This window comes from Saccopteryx bilineata, chromosome 2 (assembly GCF_036850765.1).
Source record: "Saccopteryx bilineata isolate mSacBil1 chromosome 2, mSacBil1_pri_phased_curated, whole genome shotgun sequence".
Lineage (NCBI taxonomy): Eukaryota > Metazoa > Chordata > Mammalia > Chiroptera > Emballonuridae > Saccopteryx > Saccopteryx bilineata.
The window spans coordinates 265,294,791-265,312,479 of record NC_089491.1 but is presented as its reverse complement, the minus strand read 5'-3'; the positions used below and the strand labels follow the sequence as shown (position 1 = coordinate 265,312,479).

The 17,689-nt window shown below is 43.4% G+C and overlaps 1 protein-coding gene across 2 annotated transcripts in view; it reads right to left on the bottom strand.

Moving 5' to 3' along the window:
- Window positions 1–17,689, bottom strand: part of TAOK3 (TAO kinase 3) — a 160,804-nt gene that overhangs the window by 6,531 nt on the left and 136,584 nt on the right. For both annotated transcript variants that reach the window (XM_066260470.1, XM_066260471.1), the window contains exons 18-20: window positions 14,385–14,588; window positions 4,945–5,184; window positions 3,350–3,562 (exon numbers count right to left, since the gene is read on the bottom strand). In XM_066260470.1, the coding sequence (XP_066116567.1) occupies window positions 3,350–3,562; window positions 4,945–5,184; window positions 14,385–14,588 (657 nt within the window). The remainder of the gene's footprint in view (window positions 1–3,349; window positions 3,563–4,944; window positions 5,185–14,384; window positions 14,589–17,689) is intronic.

Sequence of the window (17,689 nt, the reverse complement as noted above, 5' to 3'; positions counted from 1 at the left end):
GACTAATCAAACTTCGTGGATTAATCTGCGGGCCAGTCTGCGGGCCGCACAAAATTGGTGGGCGGGCCGCATGCGGCCTGCGAGTTTGAGACCCCTGGTATAGACACTCAATACTTTCTGGGTAAATGAAGGAATGAACAAATGAATGAATACACTGGCCCTATCCTAAGCCTAATGACTTGTTAAGCTTTTCCCAATGAATGGAAGTCCTCCTTTAACTGTTTCTTTCTCTACCTGTAGTTCTTTTTCTCTGTTTCTTCTCTGATGTAAACCTGGGAAAAGCAATTTCCCTTACAGTTACTATCTCACTAAACAATGCCTTTTCCAGTGCACTGTAATGCCTTCTATTCCCACCACTCTACTGACTGTGACAGTCAATGGGCAAATCCGCTGTGTGGTCCAACTGGTCTCTGCCACATCTGAAATGATCAACTGGAAACTTCTGCTCTGGCTTCTGTGACATGCCCTCTGGTTCCCCTCCCACAATGCTGATTCATTCATCTTCTTTGGTCTACCTCTACTCAGCCTCACATGATGGTGCCTACAACTCTGTCCTTAGACCCCCCCCCCCCCAATACTACCTCTGCCTCTGAAAGAGCTCATGTATTGCTAAAGCTTGAACTGCCGCCATATAACAGTGATAACCTTTTGTCTTTAATCCTGATACTCTCTCGATTTCCATCTCTGTACCTCTCTCTTGGATACTCACATAGCTCAAATGACATTTCCACAACTTAGCCCGTTATTTACCAGGCATCCAAACTCACCCCTCCTTACTTATCTTGGTAAAATGATGAACCAATCCACTGTTATTAAACCTACCTTCCATATGATCACTAAGTTCTATCTCTTAAATATTTCTACCTCCTGAATATTTCTCCCTCCTAAATATTTCTCAAACCGTCCTCCTTCCCCACCATCTCCGTAAGCATGTTCTCTCCGAGTTCAGGCCGCTATTCCTTTTTTTCCTGGACTATTACAATAGTTTCCTAACAGGTCTCTCTACCTATATCTGTCATATAACTGCCAGTACCTTTCTTTTTATTTTATTTTATTTTTGTATTTTTCTGAAGCTGGAAATGGGGAGAGACAGTCAGACAGACTCCCGCATGCCCCCGACCGGGATCCACCCAGCACGCCCACCAGGGGCGAAGCTCTGCCCACCAGGGGGCGATGCTCTGCCCCTCCGGGGCGTCGCTCTGCCGCGACTAGAGCCACTCTAGCACCTGGGGCAGAGGCCAAGGAGCCATCCCCAGTGCCCGGGCCGTCTTTGCTCCAACGGAGCCTTGGCTGCGGGAGGGGAAGAGAGAGACAGAGAGGAAGGGGGGGGGTGGAGAAGCAAATGGGCGCTTCTCCTATGTGCCCTGGCCGGGAATTGAACCCGGGTCCCCCGCACGCCAGGCCGACGCTCTACCGCTGAGCCAACCGGCTAGGGCCCTGCCAGTACCTTTCTTTAACACAAATCTGATCCTGTCACTTTATTTTTTTTAAAAGGAAGTGAGTTTAATTAATTAATTAATTTTTTTTTGGTGACAGAGACAGAGAGAGGGACAGACAGAGAGGAAGGGAGAGAGATGAGAAGTATCAATTCCTTGCTGCAGCACCTTAGTTGTTCATTGATTGCTTTCTTATATGTGCCTTGACGGTGGGGGGGGAGGCTCCAACAGAGCGAGTTGACCCCTTGCTCAACCAGCAACCTTGGGCTTCAAGCCAGCAACCCTTGGGCTCAGGCCAGCAACCATGGAGTCATGTCTAAGATCCCACGCTCAAGCCAGTGACCCCATGCTTGAGCTAGATGAGCCTGTGCTCAAGCCAGTGACCTTGGGGTTTCGAACCTCAGTCCTCTGCATCCCAGTCCGATGCCCTATCCACTGCGCCACCACCTGGTCAGGCCCTGTCACTTTCCTTTTTAAAATAGGCTTCAGCAGCCCTGGTAGGTTTGCTCAGTGGATAGTGCATTGGCTCAGTGGGCAGATGTCCCAGGTTCAATCCCCAGTCAGGGCACACATGAGAAGCTACCATCTGCTTCTCTCCCCTTTTCTCTCTCCCTTCTCTCCCTTTTGCAGCCAGTGGCTCAATTGGTTTAAGTGTCAGCCCTGGCACTGAGGATAGCTTGGCTGGTCCGAGTGACAGCATCAGGTGCTGAGGATAGCTCAGCTGATTCAAGCATTGGCCCCAGACGGGGGTTGCCTGGTGGATCCTAGTCAGGGTGTATGTGAGAGTCTGTCTCTCTATCTCCCCTCCTCTCATTTTAAATAGATAGATAGATAAATAAACAGAAAATAGGCTTTAGGAGCTCTCCATTGCTTCTACAATAATATACAAACTCCTGGCTTTTGAGGACCTGACCTCTGACCATCCACCTGCTTCCCTTTATACCCCTGCCATATCAACTACTCATTGTCCCTGAGATGTGCTATCTTCTTTCAGGGTTTTGAATCTCTGCATATACAGTGGCCTCTGCCAGTAATAACTTTCCCTCTTCTGCCTGTTTGGCCAACTATTACTCCTTAAGACTCACCTCCTTTGAAAACTTCACAGAACTACCAGGCAAGCTCCCATCCCTGGCTTAGTAAGTCCTTTATGCCCTCTCTACTTTGGGTTCGCACAATCCTCCTCCTTAAGCTCTGGGCTCACGCTAAAGTTCTTTCGGTCCCCAAAGATACACTTTGCAGCTTTTTGACCTTTGCCTATGCAGGCCCCTTTCATGGGCCTAAGTTTATTCACTTCCCTAAGTTTATTCAAACTTCTTGGCTCTTGCTGGGAAGCTTTTCCTAGACCAGATTATTAGTTGTTCCTACTTACTCTCCACAGCCCCCAGCACCTCCCACTCGAAAGCACTTACGATGCTTTATTTTTATTGCTTAATTATCTGACCTTCTTGCTTGATTGACTCAAGTGTGAGGACAGGGACTGACTGTTGTCTCCCTAGCTCACCACATTCTCTCTGAGCCCAGCCGGGGGCTGACCACAGATGCTCAGTAAGTTTATCGAATGAATGTGTCTGCACGTCTCATTCATTTACTCCTGACATGAGTTGAGCGATCTTTGACGAAGAAAAATATGACATTATATGTGGTATCTATCCCATCTTGCCCTCTACGTCCCTATGTGCCACTGGAATGATTTCTCATGGCATTCCTTGAGTTCCTTCTTATAAGACACACTGCAGCAAGTATCCGCATTGACTTGGCTTTATTCAGCGTCGTCACTTTGTCAGTCCTCGGGGCAGACAAACACCGATATCCTACATTTGTGCAAGAATCATCCTGGGAACAAAAGGCTGGATCTTGAGTTGTCTTGACTCCCAAAGCTCTGGAGGCCGTGGCACTGAACCTAACCCACTTACCGCTTGAGAGGCCATCATCTCATTTATACTCTGTTCATACTGCTCTGCCAAAATGGCCAGTTTTCTCGTCTGCTCGTCCTTCAGTGTCTTTAAGATTGTTTTGTGCTCATTCTTTGGAGTAACTTCCAACTGGTGATTCTTGAGTGCTTTATACTGTTTGGTCTGTACTTTGCAAGTGTCCTGAAACTGTTTTTTAATTTGCATTTCCATGGCCTGTGTGACAAAGAGACAAAAAGAAAATAAAGAAACATCAGTAAATACAGAAAGTCTTCCACTGTAATGATAAGATACAGGTTTGGGACCACCTGTCTCTGGGTGCAATGACCTATATTACTGGTCAGTAAGAATGAAAATGATACATATGACACTGACAAGAGTGACCTCTACCAGTACTTCCAGGTTTATATTAAATAGGAGTAATTTTGAATTTGTGAGTGGATTAAAAATATGACCTGTTACATATAGGAGGATCACAACTCTAAGCAGATTGTGACACCCTGTGAAGCTCAGTTGGTTAAAAGTCTGTTCATTGTTTTAATGGTTTCCTAGTCAGAATCTTTAGGGTCTTCTATTTTTTTGCTGTTTTTCCCCATTTTGCACCCTCTCCCATTTCCAAGCTAGAAAATAGATGGCGCTGTGTAAGCCAGTCCTCACTGCTCTGTGTTTCCTTGACAATTCCGTTTTAGCATAAATAAAAAGGAAAAGTGATTTTTTGTTATTTCCACCCCATTAAGAGGTTACACTTGTATGTGGAAATACCAACTATGCCCTCTGGTAAGGAGCAGGTGGGGTGTATCATCAGTCCTGAAGGCTTTCTATCAAGCTGCCTCACTGTCGCCTGTGCATGTCACGAGCACTGGGACACTGAGGAGAGCTGTGATGACATGGACCACTAATTAGATGGGTTAGGATTTGGCTAGAGAGGCGTATGGCCCGAGGGATCGAGGTTGGCCTCATCAGTATGTCAATACTGACAATGTGTCCCTTGACGCAGAGCAACAGTTTAGTCCAGTTGGTCTGGCAGCCAGCTCTCAACTAAAGTGATCTGGAGGCAGTGAGGGCCAGAAGGGCTCCGTGGGAGAATGAGTGCCCAGCACATCTAGATTCTTCCTGAGTCCCATGCGCATGACAGATGTCACTAGTAAATCGCACTCTTTCCTAAGAGCCTAGATGTGGCTTTAGAGTCTTTCTCAATACAGTAGCTCTCACATGACTGGTATAACAGATGAAATTTATCTGCCCTATACCTGCCAGGCAGTTTTGTCATTTCCAGGCTTTAGAACCATGGGCTGTGGTTGGACTATACGTTACAATTTTTCAGCGGGCAGGTCATGAAGGGGTCAGAGACATTGCATAAAGAAAAATGGAGAGATAGATCATCTTGTATAAAGGCTTCTAAACCGGCCTGCCCCACAGCGTCTCTTCAGGAGTTTGTTATAAGAAGGTTCTCGAGCTTCACATCGGGAGGGTCTCATTCAGTAGGAGCAGGGCCCAGAAGTTGGTAATATCGAAAAGCGGCCTGGGTGTAGGAACCAGTGATCCAGTCCAACTCCGTCCTGTGGCGCAGACAGGGAAATCCTTCCGTTTCCTCTTACCTTTAAGTTTTTTGGCTGTTGCCGAAGTTCCATGACATGCTTCCTGTGCAGTTCCCTTTCTCGCCTCTTATTGTACTCCAGCTGGTTTTCCAGTTCAGTCTGGTGCTGTAGCCGGATCAGATCCATGCGTAGCTTCTGTAACGTGTGCAGCTGCCTGTACTCGAGCTCCCGGGTGGACTCGTCGTGCCGGATTAGCATGGCGTGCTCCATCTCCTTCTGGGTCCTCTTTTTATTTAGTTCCTGCGTCCAGGAACAAAAGAAAAAATGGAGAGAAGTGAATGGAAATGGAAATTGCCTGGAGGGAATTCGCAACTGAGGGAGGACAGCAGAGAATGGCACCATGAGCTCTCTTAATTAAACTCACTAGTGTTTGTCGGATGAGATGAACAAATCCCTGGAGACTGAGATTCTGTATGTGGGGCCACCATTTTTATGAGATGGGCAATTTCCTAGCCATCATAATTACCCTATCTGTAAAATGGGATTGATTCTACCCAAGCCCGTCTTACCTCCTGGAGCTGCTGACCCTTAATTAGATGGTGCATCACACCTGTGTTATGATGCACACGTCTCAATAAATGTTTCTTCAGTTAAACCAGTGGTTCTCAACCCTTGCTGCCCATTAAAATCACTCAAGGAAGATTTTAAAACATAAGCTGACTGAATCCCACAACCTGAAAGTCAGATAATTGTCTGGGGTGAGCCCATGACATCAGTGTCTTGAAGGGTTCCCTAGGTGATTCTAATACGCAGTCAGGGCTGAGAATCACTGACGTAAACTGATCATGTCTGCAATGTTCTTATGGGAAAATACCCTGGTTGGTTTTTTTTTTTAATGTGTCAGAATGTAGGCCAATTATCTACTTTTTTTTTTTTTTAAATCTGAGAGTTCAGGGCATGATGAGGAAAAGCAGAGATCTCTCCACTTTTATCTTCTCCATTATAGTCTGTTTGATCATTTCTAGTTCTAATCATTCCATACTTTCCAGGTTTACTCATGTCTTTCTTTCTTTTGTTGCAGAGGTGGGGGGAAAGAAAGAAAACTGAAAAAAGGGGGGGGAGGGGAAGAGTTGGGTAAAATTTTTTTCACCAGTTCAAGAATCTTTCCTGACTGGCACTGTATCAAAAATCTGAACCATGTGCTTTGGGTGCATAAAAATGTTTACTAAGCCACGACTCTGTCCTCAATTAGCTAACCCTCTCCTGGGAACTAGAACAGACTTGTACTGAAGCCCATGCTCAGCTCACAACTAAATGAATCAATCTATTTTCGCTACTAGAAATTTGGAATTGGAATTTAGAAACAGTTAATCTTATGTGCAGCTAGAATGAAGGAGCATATAATAACTATGTATGAGGTAGCCATCTGCTGCTATGAGGGCCGAGTGATTAGAGAAAGCTGGGCTTCAGAGCAAAGAATAAAAAAAAGAGAAGGAGGTACAGGGAATATATTGATGCCCACGTTCCCAACTGATTCTAAGTACTCCTGCAGGTCCGGCTGTCTTATTGCTGTAGGGTTTTATGAAACATTCCCATATTTCCGTAACAAATTCCTTGCTTTAAGCTAGCTCAGATAAATTTTAGTAATATGCAAACAAAGAACCTTGATTAATGCAGGGAACTAAGTTTTGTGTATAAATTAAAAAAAGAGAGCAAGGCTAGAAGCTATAAAACAGATAAAGATTTTATGCTGTTGTATTCCTGAAAAGGGTGGTGTTACTTCTAGTTAGAAAGGCCAAGGAAAGGGAAAAGCTTCTGTACTGGGCCTAACGTAAGAACACCACGGTGCCTTTCTTCTCTAATGGGCTTCGCTACGGAAGGAAACACAAGCCATTCATTTCCATAGAATTATCAGTAACGTTTGTTTACTGGTGTGGATGAAATATCTTGCATTCTTGGGCTTTCTAACCATTTGAAGAGAAGTACTTTAAACAGCACAACATCTAGTACTGGCACAAAGTTATTAATCATTCAACACACGCTTGTTGAACTTGCCCTCTGTGTCAGGCTCTGTTTGTAGGCACGAGGGGTACAGCACGAACAAGTACATTTCCCCATTGTGTTCATTTTCTAGTGGGGAAATATCAGAAATGCAATTTACATTTGTTTTAATCAATAAAAGATAACATCCCAAAGCATCTTCTATTTCCTCTTGTATTTTCTTTTCCTTATTTTATTTTTCCTCTTTACCTGGGCCCATCAAATATCATTTTTTTAAAAAATCACTACCTGACCCCTAGGTGGCACTACAGGACAGTGCGTCTTTCCCAGAGACTACAGCTATTCCAGTCCAAGGACCAAGGGAAAGCTAAGAAAAGCTCTTGAAATGGGTAAATGTCCTGTTTCTAGGTCACTATGTCATTTTGAACCTTTGGGTACCAGGTCTCCTGATATTGGGCATTTTTACATTCCACATTTTCCTAACCCAGGAAGTCCAAACTGCGTCTGAGATGTCCAGAGCTTTGAAAGCTCATGGGGAACAGAAAATAAAATAAAAGATCAAAGCGACAATACTTTCAGAGGAAATCAAATGCTTTTTTTTTTTTAATGGAATGCTACAGGATGTCGTCCATCAGAACTACCTGGGTTATGAGCAATTGGTTACAAACCAGCCAGCTAATTCTGACATAAACTAAAGTTTGAGAATCAGTGGAAAAATACTGAGGTCATGTGAGTCAGTTTCAGCTCTTCCACTGACTCATGTATGGCTTTGGGCATGTCTCTTAATCTAAGTTTTAGTTTCCACAGGTATAAAATGAGGATATCTTTTCTACCACAAACTACCATTCTTGTGAAGGTGAAATGAAAGACCATAAGAAAACGCTTTAGAATACATAAACGTTATTATTTTTCTGTATTCATAAATGAATGTCTTAAAACTAGTTTTTATAAACTATAAGATAAGTGAAAGAAACACAATATTGAAATGGCCTTTTTATTGTAATAGTAGGTTGTTCCCTTTACCTTTAATTCATACATCTGCCTGACCAGGCGGTGGCGCATAGTGCATTGGACTGGGATGCGGAGGACCCAGGTTCGAGACCCAGAGGTTGCCAGTTTGAGCGTGGGCTCATCTGGTTTGAGCAAAGCTCACCAACTTGGACCCAAGGTCGCTGGCTTGAGCAAGGGGTTACTCGGTCTGCTGTAGCCCCACGGTTAGGGCACGTATTGGAGGGCAATCAATGAACAACTAAGGTGTCGCAATGAAAAACTAATGATTGATGCTTCTCATCTCTCTCGGTTCCTGTCTGTCTGTCCCTATCTATCCCTCTTTCTGACTCTTTCTCTGTCTCTGTAAAAAAAAAAAAAAAATCGTACATCTGAATTGCTCAGATGGAAGTCAGTAAGCTGCCTATAGTATTTTAAACCATGGGGGGAAAAACAGCACTCAGCCTACTATGAGCCCAGTGCTGAGCTTACATAATAATGTGGAATGTACTTTCAAGTTTTAAATGTGACTTCATATATTTGAATCCTAATTGCAAACCTATGTGGTGGTAAGTCTGTAAGAAGTTACCTCCTTTTAGAGGATAGTAAGAAATTTGGGAATTGAGAGACTCATATGAGATCATGCAACTTCTATAAAGCAGAACTGAGGTCAAAACTCAGGTTTTTAGATTTTCAACATTTTCCATTAAAAGATATCCCAGTGAAGGCTTATATTTTTCTGTTTTATGCTTTTTCAGTCTGTGATACAATATTCTTAAGAATCCCTCTGCTCTAGCTAGACACTCTGCAATGGTTACTTTGTCGGTACAAATGACATAACGTGCAGTAGAACCACACCATGGGAACTTTAACTTATACAAATTCAATTTAGCTGAGAAGTACAAAAACAAAGGTAACTGTACAGGTGCTTCTGCCCACCAGTGTACTCATGTCCACGTGCCCTGGAAGGAGTGTGAAATGGGAGACATCACAGGCTTGGAGCACCTCATCAGGCTTGGGTATGAGCTTAGTATTGAAACCGGTATTTTCATATACCATGGCCCCGAAGCACATCACCAAACTTCATGTGAATCTGCCTCCTGCATAAGACATGGATCCAGGGTGTGTCCTCGAATAAACCCTTCCCAGCTGTGACCCCATCATTCTATTTGATTTGTGTCTCAGTGGAAGTGCTACTGACTTTTTTAAAAAGCAGATGATCTTACTCAAGTCAAATTTTTTGTCCTCATGCCCACAGAGGCTGAGTAAGAACAAGAATTCAAACTTTTAAATGGAGATGTTGTTAGCCTGAGACAGTTCATGCTTCTTAGTTTCAGTTCGTAGTTTCATCACTGCTTAGAAAAGAGTGGGCACCTGTGTGCAGTGATGATAGAGGGAGAGGCTCAGCCGAGTCTATGCTGATCTTTTAAAAATGGTCTTTTAAAAGGATTGTTAATACTCAGTTTTGGCAAAGACTTAGGAAAGGAGGTACTCTTTGTTGGTGGAAGTACAAACCCTAGAGGGTAATTTGGCAATATCTATTAAAAACCTAGATGTATCTACTCTGACCCAGAAATTTCACTGGTTGAGAGTATACCCAATACTTGCATATGTGTAAAAAGATCTCTGTACAAAAAGGTTCTCTGTAGCATTGTTAGTAATACTGTAACACTTCAACAAAATGTCAACTGAGAAGTACCTCATTAAATAAATAACCTTATAGTTATACCAAAAAATAGATACTATTAATGGTTAAAAAGAACAAGACAGAGCTGTATGCCCTAGATAGTAAATGGAAATAAAAAAGTTACAAAGCAGTATAGTGGGCATAGGAATTTTTTTTTTTTTTTGGTAGGTTTAGTATCATTTTTCCCTTCCTTTGTTAACAGGCTCCTCTTTTTCCAAGAAACTACCCCACCCTTTCTGTAATCAGGGATTAAGGGAATAAGCACATTACCCAATCAAGTTCTACCTCTCCTAGTAATTAGAATGGGAAGCAGCAATGAAACAAAATTAAACATGGTTGCAGACACATTCAGAAGGCGATGCCTTGAGCACTGTCCATTGGCTCTTGCTCTCTGGGTCATGGACGTCGCCTCTCCAGCTTGACTCTTCATCTCTTCCAGTGTGATTCTCCAGCTCCGTCACCTATGCCGTTACCGTGCCAGGTCAGCCAGCTTGTTTCTATTGCTTACAAATCAAATAAGTCACTCGTACTAATGTAGCCTTCTTTTTGTAAAGTTCAAGTTCTATATAATATAAGGTCTACCGGAAAGTTCTGTCCGTTTTTGGAATAAAACAAAATACAAATTCTTCTGACTTAATTCATGTGGCACCCATCTTGAATATTTCCACCCCAATCCTATCTTCCAAATATGGTCCAAAATGGTTTGCTGAGCTGAATTAAGCCTTTCTGCGATCTCCGATGTTGTCAGAAAAGGATCTTACTCCAACATGGTCTTAACAACATTGTCATCGATCAAAGATGGTCGCCCAGAATGTGGCTTATCAGAAAGGTCGAAATCACCTGTTTCGAATTTTTCGAACCATCTTCTGCATGTCCTATCAGAAACTGTACCTTCACCAAACACTTTCAATAAATTTCTACATGCTTCTGTAGCATTTCTTCCTTGTTAAAATTCGTAAAAATACAGTAGCCATGGGTATACTATCGCTTCACACATAAGACTAACGTGAATCAACTTTGTTTTAGTTAATTTGCTATGTCAGTATGTATACATTAAGTGATAAAAATAGAGAGGCACACATGCGCCAAATAAACATGTGCTTATGTGTCGAAACGTTGTGATAGAAATGGACAGAACTTTCCGGTAGACCTTATATATAAGCTATATGTATGTATACATATGTACAGGGGAAAAAAACCTGGAAATAAGAAAATCTATGTGCCAAATTAATGGTGATTCTTTCAGGGTTGAGACTGGATAGGATGAGAATATCAAGAACTTTCACTACTTAAATTTGTATTTTTCTACATTTTGCCTTTTTTCAATGTTCATTGATTACTTGTGTAAACAGAAAGAAAAACTGAACATTTTCATGAAGAAGGCTCTGGAATAAGACTAAACAAAAGTAAATCTAGGCTTTTAAGAAAAATACCCTCATAGAGCTATTCTTCGCTGAATTGGTTAGAACCTGGTATTAAAGGAGTCATGAATATAGTTTCTATCATTTTGGGGGAATAACTGTCCATCATAGCTTTTATGGGCATTAACTATCCCCTTAACTTCAGACTTCTTCCAAACATGTGCTATCAAAATAATTGCCAGATGAAAAGAAGCCCAAACAGTTATTTTCAACTGGCTGTTGGACTTTTTCACTGAGACTTTTTTGCCCTCCAAAAAACTCAGCATGTCTAGTACCGAATTAATTAGTTTCTCACCAACACCTCTCCCTAAGCTTCTCTGTTTCCACCCAAATCTGCATTTCCCAAGTCTTAAACCAGGGGTCAGGAAACATTTTGGCTGAGAGAGCCATGAACGCTACATATTTTAAAATGTAATTCCGTGAGAGCCATACAAAGACCCGTGTACGTTATGCATTATCCAATAAAAATTTGGTGTTGTCCCGGACAGCTGTGATTAGCTCCAGCCATCGCAACCATGAACATGAGCAGTAGGAAATGAATGGATTGTAATACATGAGAATGTTTTATATTTTTAACGTTATTTTTTTTATTAAAGACTTGTCTGTGAGCCAGATGCAGCCATCAAAAGAGCCACATCTGGCTTGTGAGCCATAAGTTCCTGACCCCTGCCCTAGACAGAACTTTGATTCTACCTTTGTCTTTTCTGTCATATCCTCTGTATGCCCAGTCCTGCTTATTTGATCCTGCAGACTATGTCACACACCCACCTCTCATTTGATAGCTACCATCTTGGTCTACACCAGTGGTAGTCAACCTGGTCCCTACCACCCACTAGTGGGCGTTCCAGCTTTTATGGTGGGTGGTAGCGGAGCAACCAAAGTATAAATAAAAAGATAGATTTAACTATAATAAGTTGTTTTATAAAGATTTATTCTGCCAAACTTAGCAAAAATCCGACACAAAGTACTTGGTAAGTAATTATTATTATATGCTTTAACTTGCTGTAACTCTGCTTTATAAATTTTATAAAGTAAAGTTACTTCCCTACTTTATAAATCACCATTACTGTGGAACCGGTGGGTGGTTAGAAAATTTTACTACTAACAGAGATACAAAAGTGGGCGGTAGGTATAAAAAGGCTGACTATCCCTGGTCTACACCCTATTTCCTACTACTCAATGTCTTTGCTTTTCATGTCTTTCATCTAGTCCAGTGTTTCTCAACCATTTTCCCTTAACACAGTCAGGAGCCTTCTTAGATTTCCCTACCCCCCGACCATCACTAAGGCTGAAATGTTAATGCTGCAGATATACTGTACATCTGTTTATGTGATGTGGACCTTCAGGGAACCTCAAACTGTTGTCATATCAAAGACCCCTCCCCAACAAGACCCATTTCTAACCCCCTGAGAATTTGTGCTCTTCTCAATCTGTATGGGGCCACCAAACTGGCTGGCGGCTCTAAAGCAAAATTGCGGCCATATCACTGCCTGGCTCAGAGAGGTGTGGCAGCTTCTCCCTCCCCTAGGAGATCAGAGAACACAGATGAAGAACCGGAGCCCGGCCCGTAATATGATAATATGTGCTCAGTCAGCTGTGGTCAGCACCACCCTTTGTCCTTCCCATTTGAATCCTGCTCTCCGAAAAGCTGCGTCCTCCCTATGTCCACTGACAGTCCCTGAAGCACTCGCTCCTGGCACGCAGGCACAGGTGACATCGGGTCTGCATCAGATTGGTGTTGTTACCGATGTGCTGGTTCTTTGGAGAGGCTTCTTCTCCGATTGTTCCAGTTCCAGGTTACGGTGATTTCCTGTTGACCTTCAACTCTGCACCTGGTCCGCCTTCCCCATTCCTCATCTCAGTGAAGTCACATTCAGACAATTTCCCAAATTAGGAACTTTGAAGTCATGTTTGACTTCTACCTCTTCTAAAATTCTTACACCGTTACGTCCGAATTATTTTCAGTTCTGCTTCAGAAATGGAACTCAGAGCTAATCCTCAACAGTTTATAGGAATCTTACAGTGTTGGGCTAGGGAAGGTATATGCTAATTAAAAAAAAAAAAAAGATCTAATCTCTCTCTACCTGCCACTGCCCCTTCCAGGTGGGACTGGAGGAAGGGCACCCAGCCGACCTCACTGGACTTCACATCTCACCACTCCAGCAACCCCGCACACTGACGCGCTCATTCTTCAAAACAAGGAAAGCTTATCACCACTTCCCCGCTTCACAACCTCTGGTGGCCACACAGCTGCCTTCAGACTGAAATCCGAATTGCCTTGGCTTTAACAAAGACGCCCTCCCCACCCGGCTCCCAACTACTCTGGTGCTGACGCTGCACTCCCCACACCCAGAACACTCAACCTATCACCGGTCTCTGAAGCCTACAAGCACTTTCATGACTCCATGCCCACGACACTTTATTTCTGTGTCTATTATTATTATTATTTTTTTGTATTTTTCTGAAGCTGGAAATGGGGAGAGACAGTCAGATAGACTCCCGCATGCGCCCGACCAGGATCCACCCGGCACGCCCACCAGGAGGCGACGCTCTGCCCACCAGGGGGCGATGCTCTGCCCCTCTGGGGCGTCGCTCTGCACGACCAGAGCCACTCTGGCGCCTGGGGCAGAGGCCAAGGAGCCATCCCCAGCGCCCGGGCCATCTTTGCTCCAATGGAGCCTTGGCTGCGGGAGGGGAAGAGAGAGACAGAGAGGAAGGAAGGAGGGGGTGGAGAAGCAAATGGGCGCTTCTCCTATGTGCCCTGGCCGGGAATCAAACCCGGGTCCCCTGCACGCCAGGCCGACACTCTACTGCTGAGCCAACCGGCCAGGGTCTCTGTGTCTATTATTATTGTGCCTAAGATGTTCTCTTGTAACTAGTCTGTTGCATGCCTGTTTCGCCTCTTAGACTTAGGGCTGCTCGCTTGAAGGCGAGGAGTACAGCTCCTTGGAAGGCCCTGAGTCTCGTGTCTTGAGCACAGTGCCTGGCACAAAGGAGGCACACTGTAAATGCTGGATGACTGAATGAGTGAACTGAAATGTAGAGCACCATATTGTTTTTGAAGTGTGATGTGGAGTGACAAAGACACTAGTCTTTGAAAAGCAGGCTGAAAACAAAAGTTAGTCTACTTTTTTGATTCTCCACTGCATGATATGGATTATAATGGGGTGTTTGGTAAAATTCTATAACATTTATTTGGAAAAAGTTGATTTCCTGTTCTGTAAATGGGCTTTCCCTTATCAGTGGCAAATTCATTCCCGGGCTCTTTGTAGACCTACTGTGTCAGACCCTGTGCTAAAGACTAAGAAGGCCAAGGGTGGACGAATAGACAAAACGGACCTGGTCATGATCCTCACCAGACTTGCTGTCCACAAGTTAGTGACAATAGTTAAGAACGTAAATACCTCCCGAATGTTCTGCTGCTCCATCTCGTGCCGCTTGATCATTATTTTCCGCTTGAAGAAACGACAGTTTTTGTCGTAGTACAGTCTCTGCTGAGTGAGAAGGTGAGCTTCCTCTTCGGCCTGTGTGTGCTGCAAGTTCTCTTTATGCTTGGATATCCGCTCCTGCTTTTCTTTCTTGGGTGTGCTATGGTCCTCATTCATCTCCTTCACAAGAAAAAAGGGGGGGGGGAACCATTGTAATGGTGGGTTAAATTATTGGAAAGTAAACGAGAATGTAAGGACAGAAAGGCTTGATGTTGCACCCCCCCATACACACACTTTTTTTTTTTACCAGTTAAGTGACTATTAAGTGAGAGGGAGACTTGTTAGTTTCCAAGTCCCTGACCTCACAACTCTCAGAAATTATCTGTCCACCCATTTAATCAAATACATTTACTGAGTTCCCATCGTGTGACAGGCACTGTGCAAGGCATAAGGACACAATGGTGAACAAAAGAACATGATATCTATAATCATTAATCAAAGAATAACTGCTTTGAAGGTGAGTTCTTGGTTCTATAAGACTGTTTAATAGAAAAGTCTTGGACCTTGGTCAGAATTAAACTGAAATTTGAAAAACCATAGGCGTTAAGCAGTCAAAAAGGAAAGGGAAGAATACGCAGGGTAGAGGAAACAGCATATGCAAAACCTTTAGGGTGGGTAAACTGAAACAGGGTATGTATGGTCAAAGAACTGAAAGGCCAGAGCATGGTAGAGAGTCATGTCTGAGATGAGGCTGGACAGATAACCAGAACTGTTAGGAACACTGATCTTTTTTTTTTTTTTGTATTTTTCTGAAGTTGGAAACGGAGAGGCAGACAGACTCCCGCATGTGCCTGACCGGGATCTACCCAGCATGCCCACCAGGGGTTGATGCTCTACCCATCTGGGGCATTGCTCTGTTGCAACCAGGGCCATTCTAGCACCTGAGGCAGAGGCCACGGAGCCATCCTCAGCGCCCGGGCCAATTTTGCTCCAATGGAGCCTTGGCTGCGGGAGGGGAAGAGAGAGACAGAGAGGAAGGAGAGGGGGAGGGGTGGAGAAGCAGATGGGCGCTTCTCCTGTGTGCCCTGGCCAGGAATTGAACCTGAGACTCCTGCACGCCAGGCTGACACTCTACCACTGAGCCAACCGGCCAGGGCCGACACTGATCTTTAGGATAGGAGAAATGTGTTTTACGTGTGTGTGTGTGTGTGTTTGTAGGAATCATAATGAGATACAGTTCAAAAAGATGACTTGCTGCCATGTGGGAAATAGAATAAAGAAGGCCAGAGTGTGTCCCTGGAGACAGCCAGGAGGCCAGTGCAAAGGTCCAGGGGAGAGATGACAGTAGCTTAGATAAAGGAGGTGGTGAAAAGACCAAGAGAGGTAGTAGACAGGTTTTAAAGTCAGGCGGTAACTCTGTAAATGTCATTCAGTTGAATTTTAGGGAAAAACCCACTTATATTTTCAAAAGGACAAAATGCATAATTATTCCAGCCCATATGGGTAGAGGGAAGAAAGCAGTGAATCAGAGCAGCTAAGAGAATGTTAATCCATGGGGAAAGAAGATGACCACTTTTAAAGGAAGTACAGCGTGCTCTTCTTCGTTCTTTCTGTTCCTATGGATGAACCTGACATACACTGTTTGGTTAACGACTCACTCAGTGAAATCTCCTTTAATTGCTAACACCTATTTTATGAAATGTTGTGTTCGATGCAGACATCACACATCACTTAGATTATTTTTGTACTTAAGTCAAGAAGTTCTTGTAAATCAGCTTTCCTGTGCCAATGAAGTCTTGGTGAAATATTAGAATCAACAAGAGCATGAGCCGTTTCCAGCATGGAGTAAGCTGGGATCACAACAGGAAGGCCAGTGACTCATTTCTTGATGCTATGACTGCACTACTGGGTTTGGCATTACCCACTACACTGCACATCCAAATTCAAATATGATAATCATAATTCACTCCTAAATCAAGAATAAGTTCTTTCTGGACCATCCATCATTCTGTATTACCCACATCCCTGTTATCGATCAATAGCGGGGATAATGGAGATTGTTCTGTCATCTCAAGGACAATACTTTTCAAGTCAAACAGTATCTAAACAGCCATGCCACTTTAAACAGTATGAACTAAGCTTTCCTTCATGAGGAGTAATATTAGCTTTGCATGGAAAGGCTGTCTCAAATTGGGTGTAGGCTTGTTTTTCTTCATAAACGTGTTGAAAGACTTCAAAGTTTAGGCCTATAGGCTCTTGCACTTGTAAATCTGAGTATGGTGAACCAAAAATAGCCTTATGCCTGAAGACTGAGTATGGACTCTGAATGCTGCTCTGTGGGAGAACCTTCCAAAGGCAGAGTTCACACCACTTCCAAATACCTTGGTATTACAAAAGCTCAAAATGGCGGCTGCGGTCATACTGTACAGCTTCCACAGTACCAGTAACACAGGGCATTAGAAATGAGAATGCATTTGCAGCTGAGAAAATTTCTAAAGTCCCTATTGAAAAATCAAGGTTATCTCTGATCCAGAAACATCCTTCTGTTGTGATGTACTAATTAGGCTCGAGCGACAACTAAGAGAAACTGGAGACAAGTGGAACCTTCTTACTTGGGTGATTTTTCTCTACAGCCTGGTTTTCTAGACCTTTGGTGTCAGAGAGCCTTCCCATTCTGGCCGTGTGGAGTAAATATAAATTCCTGTCAAGCCCAACAATTATCAGTGACTTGGGTCGGTGGGGCAAAAGATCCCAAGGCCTCACCCCCAATCACTTGCTTTTACCACTTAGTTAAAAAAAGAAATGGAGAGGAACCTTGCTAAGCCCCCATATTGTTAACTCAGAGGCTGACTCAAACACGAGTTCACACACCAGACCAATGCCCCATACTGCATTTTATTAAATCTTAATACACTAATAGTCGACAAATAAGAAATACTATGTCTTATGAGAAGGAACGTCTATGGAACTGGAGGCAATACACCTTTCAGTACCGGTAAAAGGAAAACTGAGGAAACAGGAACTTTCAGATCAAATTGCAGTTCCTCGGGAGGCCTCACTATAGCCACTAGTGGTCTTCAACCAAACGGCCAAGAATTAATCACTCATTTATCACATATTCACATGTACCAGATGGGATGCAGTTATAGGCAAAAAAAAAAAAAAGAAAAAAAAACACAAAACAGTCATGGGTTCTGCCTATATTGCTTATCAGCCAGTAGGCCAGGAGGAAAAACAGCTCACAGAATCACTAAAAATGTCTAATTAAAAACTAGTGTTAT